The 21,161-nt window shown below is 41.3% G+C and overlaps 1 protein-coding gene across 7 annotated transcripts in view; it reads left to right on the top strand.

Annotated features, from left to right (window-relative positions):
* LOC132872736 (E3 ubiquitin-protein ligase rnf213-alpha-like) overlaps positions 1–21,161 on the top strand; it is a 281,839-nt gene extending 260,678 nt beyond the window's left edge. For all 7 annotated transcript variants that reach the window (XM_060907787.1, XM_060907788.1, XM_060907785.1 and 4 more), the window contains 12 exons: positions 1,472–1,643; positions 2,072–2,163; positions 2,357–2,599; positions 3,128–3,266; positions 8,495–8,569; positions 8,717–8,873; positions 9,370–9,568; positions 12,007–12,078; positions 12,304–12,501; positions 13,385–13,474; positions 13,894–14,063; positions 20,530–21,161. In XM_060907787.1, the coding sequence (XP_060763770.1) occupies positions 1,472–1,643; positions 2,072–2,163; positions 2,357–2,599; positions 3,128–3,266; positions 8,495–8,569; positions 8,717–8,873; positions 9,370–9,568; positions 12,007–12,078; positions 12,304–12,501; positions 13,385–13,474; positions 13,894–14,063; positions 20,530–20,692 (1,770 nt within the window). In that variant the 3' untranslated portion in view covers positions 20,693–21,161. The remainder of the gene's footprint in view (positions 1–1,471; positions 1,644–2,071; positions 2,164–2,356; positions 2,600–3,127; positions 3,267–8,494; positions 8,570–8,716; positions 8,874–9,369; positions 9,569–12,006; positions 12,079–12,303; positions 12,502–13,384; positions 13,475–13,893; positions 14,064–20,529) is intronic.

The following is a 21,161-nucleotide window of genomic DNA, read 5'->3' as shown; positions in this document are numbered from 1 at the left end:
TGCATACAAGGTTATAGAAACACTAATGAGGCTGAGGTGACAATCTAGTTTTTAAAAAAAAAAAGGTAGAAAAATTACAGTGGGTGCATTTCTAATATTTTTATGCAGCTATTGAAAAAACGTATGGTCCAACAAAGGGGGGGTCACGGGTACCCCAGGACCCCCACTCAACCCCCACCCACCCAGCTACGCTCCTGCCAAAGGAGGAGATAGAGGCCACCAACATCAGGACAAGAAAACTCCTGACAATACATGGAGGGCTTCACCCCATGTCAAGCATCCTGAGGCTGTACGCTAAGAGGCCAATGACTAGTGAGTGTCAGAGCCACTTTCCAGGATGAAACAACAAAGATCCATGAGTACATCAGGGAGATGGCCCCAAATGATGGAGTGCATAGTGAATACCCCAGGCAGCAGAAACCCGAGAAGGAAGTGCAAGAGGAACCATCATGGAAAGACAAACCACTGCACAGGATGTACCACTTGCAGATAGAAGTGGCTTTATCCTACCAGTGGCTGGATAAAGCTGGACTGAAAGACTGCACAGAGACACTAATCATAGCTGCACAGGAACAGGCCCGAAGCACAAGATCAGTAGAGGCCGGGGTCTACCACACAAAGCAGGACCCCAGGTGCAGACTGTGCAAAGATGCCCACAAGACAATCCAGCACATAAAAGCAACACGTAAGATGCTAGCAGGAAGAGCGTACATGGAATGTCATAAACAAGTGTTGGCAAAGTGTACAGAAACCTTTGTGCCAAGTATGGACTGAAAGTCCCAAGGTCAAACTGGGACACACCTCCAAAGGTGGTAGACAATGACCAAGCTAAGATCCTGTGGAACTTCCAGATACAGATGGACAAACTGATAAGGGTTAACCAACTGGACATGGTAGTGGTGGACAAATGGGAGAACAAGGCTGTGGTGATAGATGTGGCAATACTAAGTGACAATAACATCAGGAAAAAAGAACTTGAGAAGCTTGACAAGTATCAAGGGCTGAAAGAAGGGCTAGAAAAGATGTGGAAGATGAGGCCAAAAGTGGTCCCCATGGTGATAGGAGCCCTCAGTGCAGTGACCCCCAAACTGGGAAAGTGGCTTCAACAGATCCCAGGAAGAACATCTGAGATCTCTGTCCAGAAAAGCGCAGTCCTTGGAACAGCTAAGATACTGTGCAGGACCCTCAAACTCCCAGGCCTCTGGTTGAGGGCCTGAGCTTAAGGGAAAAAATGCTATATATGCTATATATATATATGCTATATAAATGCTATATATATATATGACATGTATATGTCCAGACAATATATCCTCAATGATATTCAACAGAATTTTGCTTTTTTTCAGATTTTGAAAAAAAAAATTAGCTTGATCATTTTGACTTGACCTAAATGTAATAGTTAAATTAGTAGTGCTGGTGGTTTTAACAGGAAGAGCACTGTGTAATATTATTGAGTTTGTGTGTTGGTCAGGAGGTTCAGAATCTCACAGAGATGCCGCAAGGAGCACACGATGTCAGGAAGCACCTCTTTGGCCACCTTCAAAAGGACATTCAGCTGCTTGCCAAAGCTTTAGGAAAAAGTGAGCAAGATGCTGAGATGGCTGTCCACTTGTTTCTGAAGTTCATCTTGGAGAGTTCCTCTGGTAATATCTGCTAATTTAACGGTTTCACTGCTTTCCATCAATTTTTTAATGAAAATAATTGTTATGGGAAATCTCCATCCCTACACAGCAGGAGCATTATTATAGTAATAATAGTAGAATTGGTGATTAATAATTAGTCAGTAAATTAGAACCATCAATAATTATAAGAAAAATTGAGACAAATCAGACTCTAAAATAAACCCTACATTTACCAGATTTCCCTGGAGTACAAGCACATCTAAGACAGGGTTTTTTAGTAGCATATACACCACTGCCTTTAATCACTTGCTTTTAAGAAAATCCAGACTGAAGAAGGAAAAAGGTTTTTTTTCTTTATTAAGTGTCATGTGATATAATAACATTCATCTTTCCAGATGCAGGCATATCCAGTCTGTAAAACATTACAACTCTATGCTGTTCTCTTGCAGATCCAAACATCCAGATCCAAATAATAGACAGTGAGGAGAAAAGGGAACAATGGGAGAAAGTCCTTCACCAAAGACTTCAGGTCTTCTTTCAGGTAAAATTTCACTTTTGAAATTAGATTTGTAAGAAATGAACTTCTAGTCCAAGGCTAAACTGAATTTTCTCTTCGCCAGATGTTTCTTTGAGAGTTTTACATGTAAAAGATAAAAGGTTTTATTTACAATCTCTTTATGCATAAACAATATAATTAAAAAGTAATAATCTTCTGATATTGTTTGTTTTTGAAGAATTTTGAGGCACAGTTATTGGATGTGCAGAGTAACATTCTGAGACAGGCTGGCATGGAAACTTTGGCACAAATGATCTACAGTAAGGAGCCAGCACTGGAGGACCTGCCCACCTCTGGAGTCTTCAATCTTCCACTGATGTGGAGCTTCGAGCAGAGGATGACCATCCAACGCTTTAGTCACTTAATTGAGCAGAATGATGAAAGGAGAAATGTTCCTGTTCTCTCAGAACTCCTGAAAAACGTACGAGTTGTCTGATTATAATTTGTTCACACATCATTTACACCACTCTACATGTGTAGAGAAAGTAGCTAACAGTTACTATGACTGTCAGTGTAAGTAAGTGAGTAAATTTTATTTATAAAGCAAATTATAAATATTTATAAAAGTATTTTAAATATTTCAGTTTAGATTTTTGTATTTTTATATTTTATACAGACTTGACACTTGTAATTGAATAAATGAATGAATGAGTTAATGAGGAAATAAGTGAATGGATGGATGGGTCAGTGAATAAATGAATCAATCAGTCAGCAGTGACCAATTGTATTTGCTGGTGTGACTATCAGTTTGCCTTCTAATGGTTCACTGCAGGTCTTCCTTCAGTCAGGAGCCAGAAAATCAGTTGGTATTTAATCAGACTTTACATGACTGATCAGCTGATGCAGCTGTGGCTCCTGATTGGTTGGAATAAAAACCTGCAGTCACACTGGCCCTTTGCAGAGAAGACTGAACACCACAGGATTAATTTTTATTTTTATTTATTTACAGCATGTTCACATTCAACACATCAGATATCTTCCTCAAGTGCTGAGCCTTCAGCAGAAACTGATGCGTTATTTTGAGAACCTGGATCTGCAGTGTTACAGTAATGTACCCATTAACACCTTTAGGAAGGAGAATGTGGCAGGTGAGATGTACTGAACAGCCATGCAAACTTTTATTTATTTATATATAAGGAGGGGGAAGCAGTACTCTGCCAACACTGTTTACAGTGCGGGTGGGGAGCTGTTGACCTCGACTGGGGACATTGTCAGGCGGTGGAAGGAATACTTTGAGGATCTCCTCAATCCTACCGTCATGTCTTCCACTGAGGAGACTGAGGCTGATGACTCAGAGGTGGACTCGTCCATTACCCAAGCCGAAGTCACTGAGGTGGTTTGCAAGCTCCTCGGTGGCAAGGCACCAGGGGTGGATGAGATCCGCCCTGAGTATCTCAAGTCTCTGGATGTTGTGGGGCTGTCTTGGTTGACACGCCTCTGCAACATCGCGTGGCGGTCAGGGACAGTGCCTCTGGAGTGGCAGACTGGGGTGGTGGTCCCTCTTTTTAAGAAAGGGGACCGGAGAGTGTGCTCCAATTATAGGGGAATCACACTTCTCAGCCTCCCAGGGAAGGTTTACTCCAGGGTACTGGAGAGGAGAATTCGACCAATAGTCGAACCTCGGATCCAGGAGGAACAATGCGGTTTTCGTCCTGGTCGCGGAACACTGGACCAGCTCTATACCCTTCATAGGGTGCTCGAGGGTTCATGGGAGTTTGCCCAACCAGTCCACATGTGCTTTGTGGATCTGGAGAAGGCATTCGACCGTGTCCCCCGTAGTATTCTGTGGGGGGTGCTTTGGGAGTATGGGGTTCGGGGCTCTTTGCTAAGGGCTGTCCGGTCCCTGTACGAACGGAGCAGGAGTCTGGTTCGCATTGCCGGCAGTAAGTCAGACCTGTTCCCAGTGCATGTTGGACTCCGGCAGGGCTGCCCTTTGTCACCGGTTCTGTTCATAATTTTTATGGACAGAATTTCTAGGTGCAGCCAGGGGCCAGAAGGAATCCTGTTTGGGAACCACAGGATTTCATCTCTGCTTTTTGCGAATGATGTTGTCCTGTTGGCTTCTTCAAACCAGGACCTTCAGCATGCACTGGGGCGGTTTGCAGTCGAGTGTGAAGCGGCTGGGATGAGAATCAGCACCTCCAAGTCCGAGGCCATGGTTCTCGACCGGAAAAGGGTGGCTTGCCCTCTCCAGGTTGGTGGAGAAGTTCTGCCTCAAGTGGAGGAGTTTAAGTATCTCGGGATCTTGTTCACGAGTGAGGGAAGGATGGAGCGTGAGATCGACAGGCGGATCGGTGCAGCCTCCGCAGTGATGCGGTCGCTTTACCGGTCCGTCGTGGTGAAGAAGGAGCTGAGCCAAAAGGCGAAGCTCTCAATTTACCGGTCGATCTACGTTCCGACTCTCACCTATGGTCATGAGCTTTGGGTAATGACCGAAAGGACAAGATCGCGGATACAAGCGGCCGAAATGAGTTTCCTTCGCAGGGTGGCTGGGCGCTCCCTTAGAGATAGGGTGAGAAGCACAGTCACTCGGGAGGAGCTCGGAGTAGAGCCGCTGCTGCTCCACATCGAGAGGAATCAGCTGAGGTGGCTCGGGCATCTTTTTCGGATGCCTCCTGAACGCCTCCCTGGGGAGGTGTTCCAGGCATGTCCCCCCGGGAGGAGGCCCCGGGGAAGACCCAGGACACGCTGGAGGGACTATGTCTCTCGGCTGGCCTGGGAACGCCTCGGTGTTCTTCCCGAGGAGCTGGCCGAGGTGTCTGGGGAGAGGGAAGTTTGGGCTTCCCTGCTTAGACTGCTGCCTCCGCGACCCGGTCCCGGATAAAGCGGAAGAAGACGAGACTATATATATATATATATATATATATATATATATATATATATATATATATATATATATATATATATATATCAGTATACACAGAGGACACTACACAGTTGCACAAAGATATGAAGTTTATCTTCAAACAGTGAAAATATGAGTGATATATTTTTCAACACAAGAAGATAAACTTCATGTCTTCGCTCCACTGTGTAATGTTCTTTACTGTATATTATATGGATACATCCACAAAAAAATACACAAGTTAGTCAAAAGAATTTTAATTTTGAACCAGTTCACCATTTGGACAACATGCGTCTAGTCAGCGGGAAAACAGTGGGAGTGACATCATCAGAGTGAAATATCAGGAATTATGTCCCTCAGATCTGTGATGTATTTTGTCTGAAAAATGTGAGTTTTTCAACACAAGAAGATAAACTTCATATCTTCAAGCCAACATGTGATTTTCTTTTTTATTATATCGACACATTCACAAACAAAGTCCCCAAATTTATCAAAACAAGTCATCGAGTTCCTCACGAGTGACAGAGATTTATGTCACGGTTTTGGTTCTCCACGTCCTGGATGGAGCTCAGATGGAAAATACGAGTGGCGTATTTCCCAGGAAACACTCATGCCATGTGTGTGTGTATGTATTATATATATATATATATATATATATATATATATATATATATATATATATATATACACAGGTACTTTGGACAGTACCAGACTAATGTTTGGGCACCCCTTCTCATTCAGTGTTTTTTCTTTATTTTCATTCGTTAAAAGTCACTTCATGTCTTAAAGTAATGATGGATGTCATTTCTTTTTATTTAGTTATTCAGTTCTTGACATAAAATGGATTACTACAGCTGTGGAATAGGGATATTTACTGTATTATTTACTGTTTGGGCAGCACGGTGGTGTAGTGGTTAGCGCTGTCACCTCACAGCAAGAAGGTCCGGGTTTGAGCCCCGTGGCCGGCGAGGGCCTTTCTGTGTGGAGTTTGCATGTTCTCCCCGTGTCCGCGTGGGTTTCCTCCGGGTGCTCCGGTTTCCCCCACAGTCCAAAGACATGCAGGTTAGGTTAACTGGTGACTCTAAATTGACCATAGGTGTGAATGTGAGTGTGAATGGTTGTCTGTGTCTATGTGTCAGCCCTGCGATGACCTGGCAACTTGTCCAGGGTGTACCCCGCCTTTCGCCCGTAGTCAGCTGGGATAGGCTCCAGCTCGCCTGCGACCCTGTAGAAGGATAAAGCGGCTAGAGATAATGAGATGAGATTTACTGTTTGATCTCAAACACATTAAGAAGGTGAGAAACTCATCCAATAATTACCTTTTGACGAGGCACACCTGTTAATTGAAAAGTATTCCAGGTGACTCCCTCATGAAGCTGGTTAAGATAATGCCAATAGTGTGTAAAGCATCAACAAGCTGCCAACATACCTCCATGTGTTCAATTTACATAAACCCAATTAGATTATTAATTCAGTGGTGCTAAAAGTTCTGAAATGTTTTTTAACTTGACAAGGCCTCTTAACTTCCTGTTAGTGGTGATTGACTGCAGCTGGTAGCTTCTCTGTGTTCAATATAAATAGGGTTTATTTGACACCCAATAGATTGACCAACACACAGTACAATAGGAAAGTTCAAGGAGTTCAGTGCAGATCTGAGAAAGCCACTTTTCTAGAAGAAGACCCAAACTGTCCCCCTTAGCTGAGAGGAAATTGGTGCAGATGTTCAGGAACCACCAAGGCACAGGCCTGCCATGAACTAGAAGCTTCTGAAACACTGTCTGCAGTCAAGAGAGTTTTACATCGTCATGGACTGAGAAGCTCCGGCTCCAAAATCTCCACCTTCAAGCTCAACTAAAGTTTGCAGCTGATCACACAGACAAAGAAAAAGCCTTCTGGAGGAAAGTTTTGTGGTCAGATGAGACAAAGATTGAGTTGTTTGGCCCCGATGACCAGAGGTACAGAGGAACACTGTACAAGCTGTTCAGCATGGTGGTGATAGCATCAGGCTCTGAGGCTGTTTTGCTGCTAGTGGAACTGGTGCATTGCACAAAGTGGATGGAATCATGAAGGAGGAGGACTACCTCAGAATTCTTCATCATAACCTCAAACCATCAGAAACTTGGACATAATTTGGTGTTCCCACAGGACAATGACCCTGAACACACATCAAAGCTGGTTGTGGAGGATAAAGCAGGATATCATTAAAGCTGTACTGCCTTTCAGATTTTTCAAGTGTAGGTCATAAAAATAATTTTCCTGACACCCAATTTTTGTTTAGTGACTGAAAGCTACTGAATTCGAATCACAGACTTCCAATTTTATTAGGGTTTTTAAAATAGAATAATTAATGAATTTAAAGCCACATGGCCCTAAATTCTCCACTATATTTTTCCTGCTTCACCATGACCCAATTCAAGATACTACCTCATGCGTCACGTGGTGGGCTTTCCCCATTCGTGCAAGGCATTGTGGGATACAAATTTGAAACAGGAGAGAAAAATGGAGGGCGTGAGTGTGCGAATGAAACGTGAAAGACCGACTACAGTAACGGAAAGCGAGAAGAAAAAAGACGTTATGTTATATACGAAGGAAAGGAAACACAGGACCAAACTAATAAATATGGGCGCTCAGCGAGCACCTTGGTGTGATCAGCTGCTCGTTTAGCGACAGAATGATGGAACTGTCAGTGCACGCTCAAAGGTAAACCTGTAGATGGCAGTAATGCAACACTGTGGATGCCAGCTGCCGTAAAACCCAAAAGAAGAAGAAGGTAAACCTGCGCATGCGCACACGGACTTCCTCTGTCTGCTTGACTGCGCCAAGCAAGCGATTTCATGCACATTATTTGCTTTAATCCCCTCAAATTAAATCACTTCTCAGCCACAGAATGGCCTGATATTTTGTGAGATATTACAGAAATAAACAGATATCACAATGACCACATTTCAGAGAGAACTAAATTTCACTGATTTTATAAAATCGAAAGCTTTAAACTTTTGGAATTGCCTTCCCAAAGTCCTGACCTCAATCCTATTGAAAATATGTTGAAGAGTGGTCAAATATCCAACTGGAATTCTGACAGAAGCTTGTTGATGGCTACCAAGTGTTTGGTGAAGGTGAAACTCGCTAAGGGACATTCAACCAAATATTAGGTGGCTGTATGTGTAACTTTGACCCTGTGTTGATTTCAGAAAACCCAAAATAAATTAAAATTTGTGCACCAAATTCTTGTTTTTTTTCCTGTTAAAGATGTATGTTGTGCAATAAAAAAAGATACAATTAAAAAAAAAGAATCTGCTGTTTGTCTTGGTGTTTTCATGCAGCATTTTACAGTTACAAAAAATAATTGCTAAGAGTGATTTGTTTAGCTTTGTTATTAATCATTAATTAAATCCTTTATTTCTACTGTTGTATTATGCTGTTAATCCTATTGTTACAGTATATAGACTTTTTTTTTAAATTCTCTTTCAGATTATGAGCAGCAGGCCTTCAGTGAAAGTGCTGAAATTGTGATGTCATTATGGAAATATCTAAAGTCAATCAACTGTAAGATTTTTTAAAAATATTTTCAACCTTCCACAGTTGTAGGAGTAAAACTAAGATGTAGGTCAAGGTGTGTTGTATACTTGTGTGTGAACACAGCTTCAGCTGTCAGCTAGAAAAATGACCTGAGAAAAATGATTTGTTGTTTAGACTCACAGTTAACAGCCGAGCAGAAGGAAAAAGACGAGAACGACTTCACAATTCTGGACCTCCTGCCAACAGAACACTCTGCCACTCAGATTATAACAAAGTACCTCGTACAGATGCAGAATTACTTCATACAAAGGACGAACCCTGCACCAAACAGGTACTGTACGCTGTAACAAGTGCAGTAGAACCGGGACTGGATGTGGATAATAGAAATGGAGTTTCACTTTGAGATGTTCTGAATCAATACAAGAAGCAATAAAACTGTATAAGAATAGACAGAAGAATCTGGACTTTTTCTACATAATTTGTATGCTTTTATTCATTAAAACTCTAAGGGTGAAATTAGACAACTTGTATTTAATTTTAATTGCGCTGTGATCCAGATCAGATCAAAAGGCAATTAATTAAGATTAAGAGCTGTTTTCTGTCTCTTTCAAACAACATTCTAGCAGATTCTTTGTTGTCCTTTTTTTAAAAATAAGATGTTCTAGATAGGCACTGAAGTTAATTACTATTCACTAATTAAAATAATTAGCTATCATTAATAATGCGTTCATAATAATTAGCTATCGTTATAACTATAAATACAGCCTATTGTAACATAATGGTTATATTTTTTCTAATTATTGTCTTTTTTTTCCTCTTTGTTTAAGGGTAATCACTGCTAATGAGCTCAAGCCTTCTCATGTCATCACCTGTGTTCCTGAGCAAGACTTTCTGACTATTGCCATTTCAAACATCGACCATGTGGTGTATGAGGATGGGAAACAGAGCACCAACTATAACTTTAAAACTGTGGAGAGGCAGATAATAGATCGTTTCTTCACAGGGAAACCCACGATCGAAGTCACTGTAAGATATTTTAAGGCTACTTTCACATTTCAGAAAATAAGATACAGTGCTGTGAAATTTTTAATGACCCTCCATAAAGCTGCTAAATTTGCCCCTGTGTGCACCATCATACAATGTCACCACAATCGCACAAATTATAAACGGCACAGAAACACTTCATCTTCACACACGTACACTAGTCAGGAAGTGTTGATTAATTTTCTGTAAAAGCAGCTCTGATAGTAGTGCACCTGCAAATCATACCGTAGGTTTATACGAATGCACTTGTTTCAATAACATTTCTACAGTAAAGGCTCATTCACAGGGACTTGCACTGCAGATGCTCCACATAAGCTGGTTAAATATTGTGTAATCACTGATATGGTAAAGTTTTCTGTAAGGAGATGTTTACAGAAGGAGTCTGTAACATCTTCAGGACTTTCAGGACTGAGTTTGTGCTTTGGAGTTTCTCACGAACATGGCAGTCTGCATGTTTTTGTCTTATTAACGAAGATTAACAAGAGAGAGACAAAAGAGAAGCTGGTGAGGGAGCGACTGTTTATGGCTGCAATAATGACCAAGAGAACAGGAACTTGTTTCATACAACATTAAATGCAGCTATAAATGGATGTTTTGTTCTTTAATATGAAGTTGTAACATCTGGCAGATTTCTGTAGTATTAGCAGAATAGAACATGGGTCTGTGCTGTTTTAAATGCTTTATTCATTTCTTATGACGTGAACATGATTAGGTGCATGTTTAGAATCAAAAAGAAGGAAAGAAAGAAAGTACAACTTTATTCATCACACACTTGTGAAATTTCCTCTCTGTATTTAACCCATCTGAAGCATTGAACACACACATGCGCACACGTGAGCAATGAGCACACGCGCACACACACCCAGAGCAGTGGGCAGCCATGCTAACAGCGCCCAGGGAGCAGTTGAGCGTTAGGTGCCTCGCTCAAGGGCACCTCAGCCCAAGGCCGTCCCATATTAACCTAACCGCATGTCTTTGGACTGTGGGGGAAACCGGAGCACCCGGAGGAAACCCACACAGACACGGGGAGAACATGCAAACTCCGCACAGAAAGGCCCTCGCCGGCCACGGGGCTCGAACCCAGAACCTTCTTGCTGTGAGGCGACCGTGCTAAAGCCTCGGTCACAACCAGACGTACGATTTTTTGGCCGTGCGATTTTTGGCGTTTCCCAAATCGCTGCATTTTTTTTTTTGTTCGTGGAGAACGTAGTTGTGGTGACCATGAAGGAGTAAGATCACTGCGCACCTAATGTACAACCCGGAAGTCGAACGTGCGTACCACGCACGAAATCTGAGGCTGCTCGGACGTACAGCTGTCGCTTCATTCGTACAGCCAACGCACCTTCAAACGTGAACTAATCATACTGACCATGCATTCCATGCAGGCTTCGTATGAAGGTTGCAAGAACTGCGCACGATCTGTACGTTGTGCGTACCAACGGTGTTCGTTTGTCGCACTGCGGCGATTGGAGAGGGTTATATATATTTCAGCATACTTTGGTTTCTCACTGTGAAAATGGCAATCCCTCCGCAAAGACTTCGTCTCAAACTCCTGGCCTGCTGGCCACTGTCGTGGTCTTCATCCTCCTCCTCACTGCTCCTTGTCCTCTCTCTCTCCTCCCTCTCTGCCGCCGTCTCTCTCTCCTCCCTCTCTGCCGCCGTCTCTCTCATCTCCGTCTCCGACACCTTTTCTATCCTCCTCTTCCCTTTTGCCTTCGGCATATTGAATTGAAGCGATGCAATGAAATGAAATTAAATTAAATTGGGTTTTCTCTCAATCAAAGCCTACGTGTACAAATGGCCGTAGGCACCCCTGCAGCTTTATACCCGAGTTTTCGTGCGATTGATGCCCTCTCGCCGTACGGCCAATGCACGGCCGACTTACTTGACACACATGGATGACATACGAAATATCTGAACGTGCGTTGGCCGCACTAATTATGTATGCAGGGCGCATGACACACATGCGGAGTCCGTAAGTGCGACGTACGAAAAAAATTGACATTTTGCCCAAACCTGACACCAGCAAATCGTACGAAAGACGCACGTCGGCCGTACGGAAGACACACGAGGCCGTAAGTTTGTCTTGCAACCTGAAAAAAACATAAGCGCCCGTAGAGTTTGTTTGACATGACAAAGAACCTTTGCGGCCGGTCTGCGGCCAGTCTACGGCTCGAAAATCAGCACATCACACGCGCACCCTCCGTGCGTTTCTTTGTGTTTTTTGCACGTAGACCAGCCGTAGGAGCATGTACGGCCGGTTGTGACCGAGGCATAACCACTACACCACCGTGCCACCCAATCAGTTAATAATCTGCTTCATTATACTGAATAAAGTTTCAGTATTTAAACCAGACTATCTAAATAATGTGCATTTTTTTATTATTTTTTCATCAAATCTTATTTTTCTCCTCCGACAGACGCTTCCATTATTTGAATATGACCCAGGAACAACGCTGCGAGCCTTTTTCAGCAAAGTGCAGGACAAGCTGGTATGAACTGATCACTACCATGCATTAATGTTTCATATTTATATTGTAAGCAGCAGATAATGACTTAGAGCATTTCACCAAGGAGGTGGTGAGCTGGTGTTTATAAAAAATACTAATAATACAGACAATAAAAATCATTATAATCAAAAACTAAATTTATATGTTGACCCCTAATATGAAAATATGATTTTTTTTTAATGATAGTTTTGTTTTTGTCTCCCACAGGAGCCCTTGAACACAAACGACAGGAATTGTATCATGAATGATTTCCAGTTTTTGAATGAAATCTCGGCAGCGCTTTCCACTCTACGGATTGTTATTGGATTTCTGAAGCTTTCATTTCCTGCACCGGAGCAGAAGCTCATGTCATACCTGAAGAAAGACCTGAAACTTGACGACAGAGCACATACACTGAACTTACAGGTGCATCCACTTTTCCTCCACTGCCATTTTCTGTGATTCTGCACAACAGCCTTTCCTTTAAGTATATTCCTTTACTTTTAGGGACGGACACATACTGTACTTGTTTTGATGCTGTAACGGATAATTCTTTTCTTTCTTTTTTTTTTTTTTACTTTACATCTTGATATTTTTGTGAGATTGCATTTCTGATTTTCTTGACATGACATGTATGCATTTGTCATTAGGCCATTTTCTATGTTAGAACTTACTCTACAGAATGACATAAGCATTGAAGTTTCATTACACTGATAGACATTGTCACAAAGCATCTTAGGAAGCTGACGGTCACTTTAACCTGTTGGTCACAGCACAGCACAACTTGTATTCATCACACACTTGTGAAATTCCTCTCTGCATTTAACCCATCTGAAGCAGTGAACACACACATGCACGCACACGTAAGCAATGAGCACACACACATACCCGGAGCAGTGGGTAGCCATGCTAACAGCGCCCGGGGAGCAGTTGGGAGTTCGGTGCCTCGCTCAAGGGCACCTCAGCCCAAGGCCGTCCCATATTAAACTAACCGCATGTCTTTGAACTGTGGGGGGAACCGGAGCACCCAGAGGAGACATGGGGAGAACATGCAAACTCCACACAGAAAGGCCCCCGCCGGCCGCTGGACTTGAATCCAGAACCTTCTTGCTGTGAGCCGACAGTACTAACCACTACACCACCGTGCCGCCCAGGTCTGCTGCCTTTCCCCGGCTCTGGATCATCACAGATTAGCTAGGCCTGTTCTCAGACTATGAGCTATACTACAGGAAACAGGAGTAGCAGATATAAGTGATAACACTATAGATGTACAATTCTGAATTTTAATAACAGCTTGTTTTGTTTTCAGGTGCTGAGATCCAGCCAGGTGAAGCACATTCAGTCTCTGTGGGAAACTCTGTCACTGAGACAGTCATCACTGCTCATCGAGATGAATCAGGTACAGTTAACCTCTAGTTTTCTGGACTTTAGGTATCACTTTCTATGAAGGTTATATTTGTAAGTTACTTTAAGTGTCTATCTTTCCTCGTACTCTAGCACTGATTTACACACACTAATAATGTTTCATATTTTAAACCCAGTAAAAGTCAGAACTGCAGTTAATTTTATTATTATTTTTTAAAATACTAACACTTCTGTTTACAGGGTATCAAGAAATGAATGCTAGAACTTAATTGCAGCTCTATGAGGCATTATCTGAGTGTATAAGATGGTTATAAAATATTATAACTAATTATGAATGCATTATGAGGAGAGTTGTAAAGTTTAATGAATCAGTGTGAATGGAACCATAACCTAAGTTTTCAGAACTTTGCAGAACGTGCACGTGGAACTACTTTGAATTTTTTTGTGTTTTAGAATCCCTTTATCATGATTGAGGATCGCAGTTTTCACGAGATGTTTACAGAAGAGCAGAAGAATGAAAATAAGACCGTTCTGGCAAACATTACTAACTTGGATGTTCTCATCACAGAGCTTCACTATGTGATCCTGAACATCAAGCACAAAGCTGTTCATCCAAACTGGACGTGGGTTTTTTATTTATTAAATATATTACACAACACGAGTAGCTTTTGCTGAACAGAATGTGCAGAAAATGTGTCACACTAAAGCACTAACTTAATTTGTTAATTCATTTATACATGCTTTTAGTTCCTTTCAGCTATACCGACACAACTCTCATTAAACACTTGCTTTTAACCAGAAAAAAAAGAAAAAAGTGGGCTGATAAAATAGATGTTATGCCATCTTTTCTATGAATACCAATAACAGCCAAGCTCTAACCCTTTCATTCAAACAAAAAACACACTAAACTTAGTTCTGCTGTCAGTCCTTTGGTGTAATTTGTACTTTAATTGGACAATGTGTGTTCTATCCATCACCTTTTAGTTTCTCTTCCAAAGGCCTTTTGGAGAAAATAATCCCCCCTCATTCAGCATTCATAAAACCTGTGGCGATATTTCACGTCCCATCAAAATAACGACACAATTGGAGATAAGCTCTAAGGGACATTTCACTCTGTAAAAAACACATGGCACACCTGTTACTGAATGGCTCAGTGCTTAGTGCGGGCAGAAGCACAGTATCGGGCCCATTTATCCCGAAAGGCCGGTATGTTTTTAAGGGAACCAGTTGCAAGAGCAAGGCACATGCTGGCTGCCAAACTGCTCAAGCAAAACTGAGAACCTTAGCCAAGATGGTTTAGAAATGCCGCCTCGAAGCACTAGCCAAACTGATTACTGATATAGTGCATGTGAGAGTCGTGGTGCTTCTGAGCTTCATAAAATTAGGAACAACACAAAGCGGCAGGAAGTGGCAACCCAAAATGGTCTTCTAAATGGCCGAACTGAAAAGTATCATCTGATGACAAGGCAAATCGTTCTTAACATAAAGGACTCAAATCTTAATTTCAAAATAAGATTTTCGCTTTCTAGTTTCTCTTTAGTTTTATGTCCAACTGAATAGAACCAACTGATAATGATATTAACATAAAGGACTCGAATCAAGATTCTCAAAAATAAATCTCAAAATAAGATTTCTAGCCTCCTTTTTAGTTTTACATTCCTTTTCTCTCTTTTCCTTAATTTGTCTTCTCCTTAATTCTGAGTCGCCCTACTTTTCCTTAAAGGTAGACTCCCTTTCAGATTTCTCAAATTTGGGCCATAAAAAGAATTTTCCCTAACACCCAATTATTATTATTATTTTTTTAGTGGACCGAAAGCTTCTGAATCACAGACTTCCGACTGTATTACTTTTTTTTCCCTAAAAGAATAATTAATTAATTTAGAGCCCTGTGGCCCTAAATTCTCCGCCATTTTTTTCTTGCCTCGCCGTGACCTAAACCAAGATACTATGTCATGCATGACATGGGGGGTTTCCCCGTTCACAATGCATTGTGGGATACAAATTTGCAACCTGAGAGAGCAATGAAGCACGCAAGTGTGCGCATGAAATGCGGAAGACCGACTACAGTAACGGAAAGTGAGAAGACCCTGTACCGCAAAGGAAAGGAAATGCAGGACCAAACGGGTGGGTTATACAGGAAATTCATGAGGTTATACTAAAGTCGAGTTCAGGAAAGTCTATTAGTGGCATTACACAGATAGAGGAGGGTTCGTATTCCCAAAACTATTACTTCTGATCACTACATTTGGCAAAAACATGAGCAAACACAAAAATCAAAAAGATGAATGTAACAGGCAGGCGGGATCAAGGTCGCTTTCGTTTTTATTTTTTCAACTGTCACTTAACACAAAACACGCTTTTCAGCAGTTTCAAAATAAACTGTGTTCCACTGCACAGACATGATTTCAGCCAGGGGAAGAGATCCTCACTACACACACAGCACCGGGCTCACGCTCCATTCACAAACTGGCGCTTGACCTCGCCGCCGCTGCCACAGTGAAAAAGAACCATATACTGTCTTGCTCAATGAAATAAACTCCACAATATGATAGTGAACCGAGAGGTTGTTCACCAGAAGTTGTGCAATATAAGTGTATAGTCTAATTACACACGTTTTCACTCAGCAGTCTTCACCATCACAATGATGAAAAAGGACCTTCTACAGTGGTGCTTGAAAGTTTGTGAACCCTTTAGAATTTTCTACATTTCTGCATAAATATGACCTAAAACATCATCAGATTTTCACACAAGTCCTAAAAGTAGATAAAGAGAACCCAGTTAAACAAATGAGACAAAAATATTATACTTGGTCATTTATTTATTGAGGAAAATGATCCAATATTACATATGTGAGTGGCAAAAGTATGTGACCCTTTGCTTTCAGTATCTGGTGTGACCCCCTTGTGCAGCAATAACTGCAACTAAACGTTTGCGGTAACTGTTGATCAGTCCTGCACACCGGCTTGGAGGAATTTTAGCCCGTTCCTCCATACAGAACAGCTTCAACTCTGTGATGTTGGTGGGTTTCCTCACATGAACTGCTCGCTTCAGGTCCTTCCACAACATTTCCATTGGATTAAGGTCAGGACTTTGACTTGGCCGTTCCAAAACATTATTCTTCTTTAACCATTCTTTGGTAGAACGACTTGTGTGCTTAGGGTCGTTGTCTTGCTGCATGACCCACCTTCTCTTGAGATTCAGTTCATGGACAGATGTCCTGACATTTTCCTTTAGAATTCGCTGATATAATTCAGAATTCATTGTTCCATCAACGATGGCAAGCCGTCCTGGCCCAGATGCATCAAAACAGGCCCAAACCATGATACTACCACCACCATGTTTCACAGATGGGATAAGGTTCTTATGCTGGAATGCAGTGTTTTTCCTTTCTCCAAACATAACGCTTCTCATTTAAATAAAAGTTCTATTTTGGTCTCATCCATCCACAAAACATTTTTCCAATAGCCTTCTGGTTTGTCTACATGATCTTTAGCAAACTGCAGACGAGCAGCAATATTCTTTTTGGAGAGGAGTGGCTTTCTCCTTGCAACCCTGCCATGCACACCATTGTTGTTCAGTGTTCTCCTGATGGTGGACTCATGCACATTAACATTAGCCAATCTGAGAGAGGCCTTCAGTTGCTTAGAAGTTACCCTGGGGTCCTTTGTGACCTCGCCGACTATTACACGCCTTGCTCTTGGAGTGATCTTTGTTGGTCGACCACTCCTAGGAAGGGTAACGATGATCTTGAATTTCCTCCATTTGTACACAATCTGTCTGACTGTGGATTGGTGGAGTCCAAACTCTTTAGAGATGGTTTTGTAAACTTTTCTAGCCTGATGAGCATCAACAACGCTTTTTCTGAGGTCCTCAGAAATCTCCTTTGTTCGTGCCATGATGCACTTCCACAAACGTGTGTTGTGAAGATCAGACTTTGATAGATCCCTGTTCTTTAAATAAAACAGGGTGCCCACTCACACCTGATTGTCATCCCATTGATTGAAAACACCTGACTCTAATTCTCATCTCATCTCATTATCTCTAGCTGCTTTATCCTGTTCTACAGGGTCGCAGGCAAGCTGGAGCCTATCCCAGCTGACTACGGGCAAAAGGCGGGGTACACCCTGGACAAGTCGCCAGGTCATCACAGGGGCTGACACATAGACACAGACAACCATTCACACTCACATTCACACCTACGGTCAGTCACCAGTTAACCTAACCTGCATGTCTTTGGACTGTGGGGGAAACCGGAGCACCCGGAGGAAACCCACGCAGACACGGGGAGAACATGCAAACTCCACACAGAAAAGCCCTCGCCGGCCACGGGGCTCGAACCCGGACCTTCTTGCTGTGAGGCGACAGTGCTAACCACTACACCACCGTGCCGCCCCTGACTCTAATTTCACCTTCAAATTAACTGCTAATCCTAGAGGTTCACATACTTTTGCCACTCAGAGATATGTAATATTGGATCATTTTCCTCAATAAATAAATGACCAAGTATAATATTTTTGTCTCATTTGTTTAATTGGGTTCTCTTTATCTACTTTTAGGACTTGTGTGAAAATCTGATGATGTTTTAGGTCATATTTATGCAGAAATATAGAAAATTCTAAAGGGTTCACAAACTTTTAAGCACCACTGTATGTAAACTATCTAATGCACAGGAATAATATTTACATTGTGAAATCAATTCATAATTTTTGCTACAACTAACAAATATTGGTGAGAATACGCTTAATGAAAAACGGACTTTAACGAGATGAGTGACCCGGCTCAAGTTCGCCTCAAAAAGATACACATTTGGGCTAATTGCAGCATGTTCTTCACTAATTACATTATTTACGAGAGGGAGAAACAGCCTAGCCAGCATTTGATGTGTAGGATCCATTGGCTCCGTCATATTTTCTGTCATAACTTGAGTGCTGGACTTGCAATGCGAATGTTATGATTAGCTCCTCATCTCATGGAAAAATGACGTAACTGGGTCAGTGCCCGGTCAATGAAATTCTGCGCATGCACACACGGACTTCCTCTGTCTGCTTGACTGTGCGAAGTGCGTGATTTCATGCACCTTATTTGCTTTAATCCCCTCAAATTAAATAATTTCCCAGCCACAGAATGGCCTGGTTTTTTTAAATATTACAGAAATAAGCATATATCACAATGTCCACATTTCAGAGGAAACTAAATTTCACCGGTTTTATGAAGTCGAAAAGCCATCTAGCTTTAATCTCCTTCGTTCTTTTTCTTCAATCTCTTTTTTCCTTAGTCTCTTTGTTTCTATCAAGATGAGAGTAGTGTGGTGCTGCTCTGTTACCTGGCAAAGACCTTATGTCCACCAGGGACATCCCTAGACATTTAAGATTGGGGGGCTGAGACATCACTGGGGGCACTAAGGACACAAATTAACCTCAGGATGTCTCTTTGTCATTTCTTTTAGAGTAAAGAGTCATAAAGCCCTACAGTAGACCTCATCATGGATCTACTAATATAAATGCTGTCCATCAGCTTACAACAGACAAAGACTTTATGACCGAGAATATCTCCTTCATTATGCAGGTTACTGTTCCTAAAAATGTTATTCATTTACACACTCAATAGATTTGTTCAATCAGAAAGAGCAAAACTTATGAGGTGGAACAAAACTGATATTTTCAAGGTAATACTCATCAGCAAGAGCCTTTAAATTGTTCATAAAATATTCATTAAATGACGGTCTCGATTTATATAAGCCATTTATTTATTTGTTTGTTTATTTATTTATTTATTTATTTGCTTGCTTGCTTGCTTACTTACTTACTTATACCCTAACCTCCATCCAACCTGCTCCTTTTGGTCTGCTATCAGTTTCTCTCTCTCTCTCTCTCTCTCTCTCTCTCTCTCTCTCTCTCTCTCTCTCTCTGTCTCTCTCTGCCTCCCATGTGCTTGCTCTCTCTCTCTCTCTCTCTCTCTCTCTCTCTCTCTCTCTCTCATTAAATGTTTAAATTGTGAAATTATATATTATTTGATTGACCTGGGAACATTTTCTCATCAGACCAGCCTTTCACAGAACTGATGTGGAAGAATGTTAACATTTCGATCTAATAATCAAGAAAGTTAAGGATTTTTGGCTTCAGACACCTCCATTAACACACAAGACTCGTTTATGTTAAAAGTTTCTCTCGTTATCTAGCAAGGTAATTTTTTTTCTTTATCAGTGGGCTAATAAACCACAAATGAGAGATGAGTTTCAATATTTATGGCTCTATATCTTTCCACAAATCAATATGTTAGGTTGACATTTTAAATTAAGTATTTACTGTTGCAGTTTCTCCACATCCCACATGAACTATGATAAAAGGTAAGCATTGGTACTTTATAGAGGGCGTGGCACAAAAATTAAAAAGGTGACCTTCCATTCTCTCAGTGCTCTGAATGCCGAGTCTGTGTGTTACACTTCTGGTTATGACAGAGGCTCATTTTTTGAAGGTGTATCTCTGGTAATTCTGTATCGTTTGTTGTGTACAGCGAGCTAGAATGATTACATGCACAAGTGTGTCATGTAGCAACTGTTCCCAGGCCTTTTATAAAAGCCTGTGTAGGTGGCTGCAGAATTGCCTGAGAGGTCACTTGCAGCATTACATCTACAGTCTGGAGGAGGAAGAAATCAGCTCCAGCCTCATTTTCTCTTCTTCATACTATTGTGTGATTATTTTACAGTTATTGGTGGTGCTGTTGCACTCAGTTCCACAAAAATCTAAAATGATCTGCTTCAAGACCGTTAGCACAAACAATCTCATGTAGATGCCAAAAATGAAACCTTAGTACATTATTTTGGAAAGACGGTTATACCAGGCGACACTGACTGTACAAGACACGTGAACGTAACATTGTTAATAATGTTGATTAATGCTGATTTGCCAGTTTATTAAGTACTAGATAGAAATACTCCATTTCAGGAAGCCCTCGTAAACACAGTAATTATAAATGAATTGAATGATGTTGCTGAGGCAGCACTCTGGGGTTATGAAGGAAAAGATTTGGGTCAGCAAATGTGATTTTTATTGATAATTTTAATGTCCAATATTTCTGTCTCATGCACAGAATTCTGGAAACATTTAACGCCTTCCGGGATTGTGATGAGATTTCCGAGAAGGCCATTGAGTGTCTGAAGGATCTTGAGGAGATGAAGATGAGCCACAGTATCGCTCTGTGGAAACTCGCAGTGCAAATCAAGAAAGGGATAAAAAACACCAGATCCATGTGAAGTGAAGCTGTGGGTGTCCATTAATGTTACAAAGATTCATTACTTTAACACTTACTGCAATGAGAATTTCTTTACTTTACCTTTTTATTGAATCTCTGTTGGATAGCACATTCATGTTAAATGTCAAAGCATTTAAACTCAAACAGAAATGAATATAGCCTTCTAAAAAGCAACTATATTTAGAAATAATGGTATTTGATGTGAAAGTAGAAAATCTGCATTAAGCCTTGAAAAATTATAATTTTCTTTTTAGCTATTGAACTCCTGACTTTGTCAGGAGGATTTATTCATTGAGGTTAATTATGATATTAGGATTATAGATTAAGGATTAAGTAATTTAGGAGGTGGAGATTTAAGGTTCCTGCTTTCTTTCTGTGCTGCAGTCATCACTATGAGGCTGATCTGTGCTCTGAATGTCTTTGATTGGGCTTTGATGATTTATAAACAAATAAAAATGATGATAATCCAA

Source organism: Neoarius graeffei, chromosome 24 (genome assembly GCF_027579695.1).
Source record: "Neoarius graeffei isolate fNeoGra1 chromosome 24, fNeoGra1.pri, whole genome shotgun sequence".
NCBI classification, from domain to species: domain Eukaryota; kingdom Metazoa; phylum Chordata; class Actinopteri; order Siluriformes; family Ariidae; genus Neoarius; species Neoarius graeffei.
This window is presented reverse-complemented; position numbering and strand designations above follow the sequence as displayed.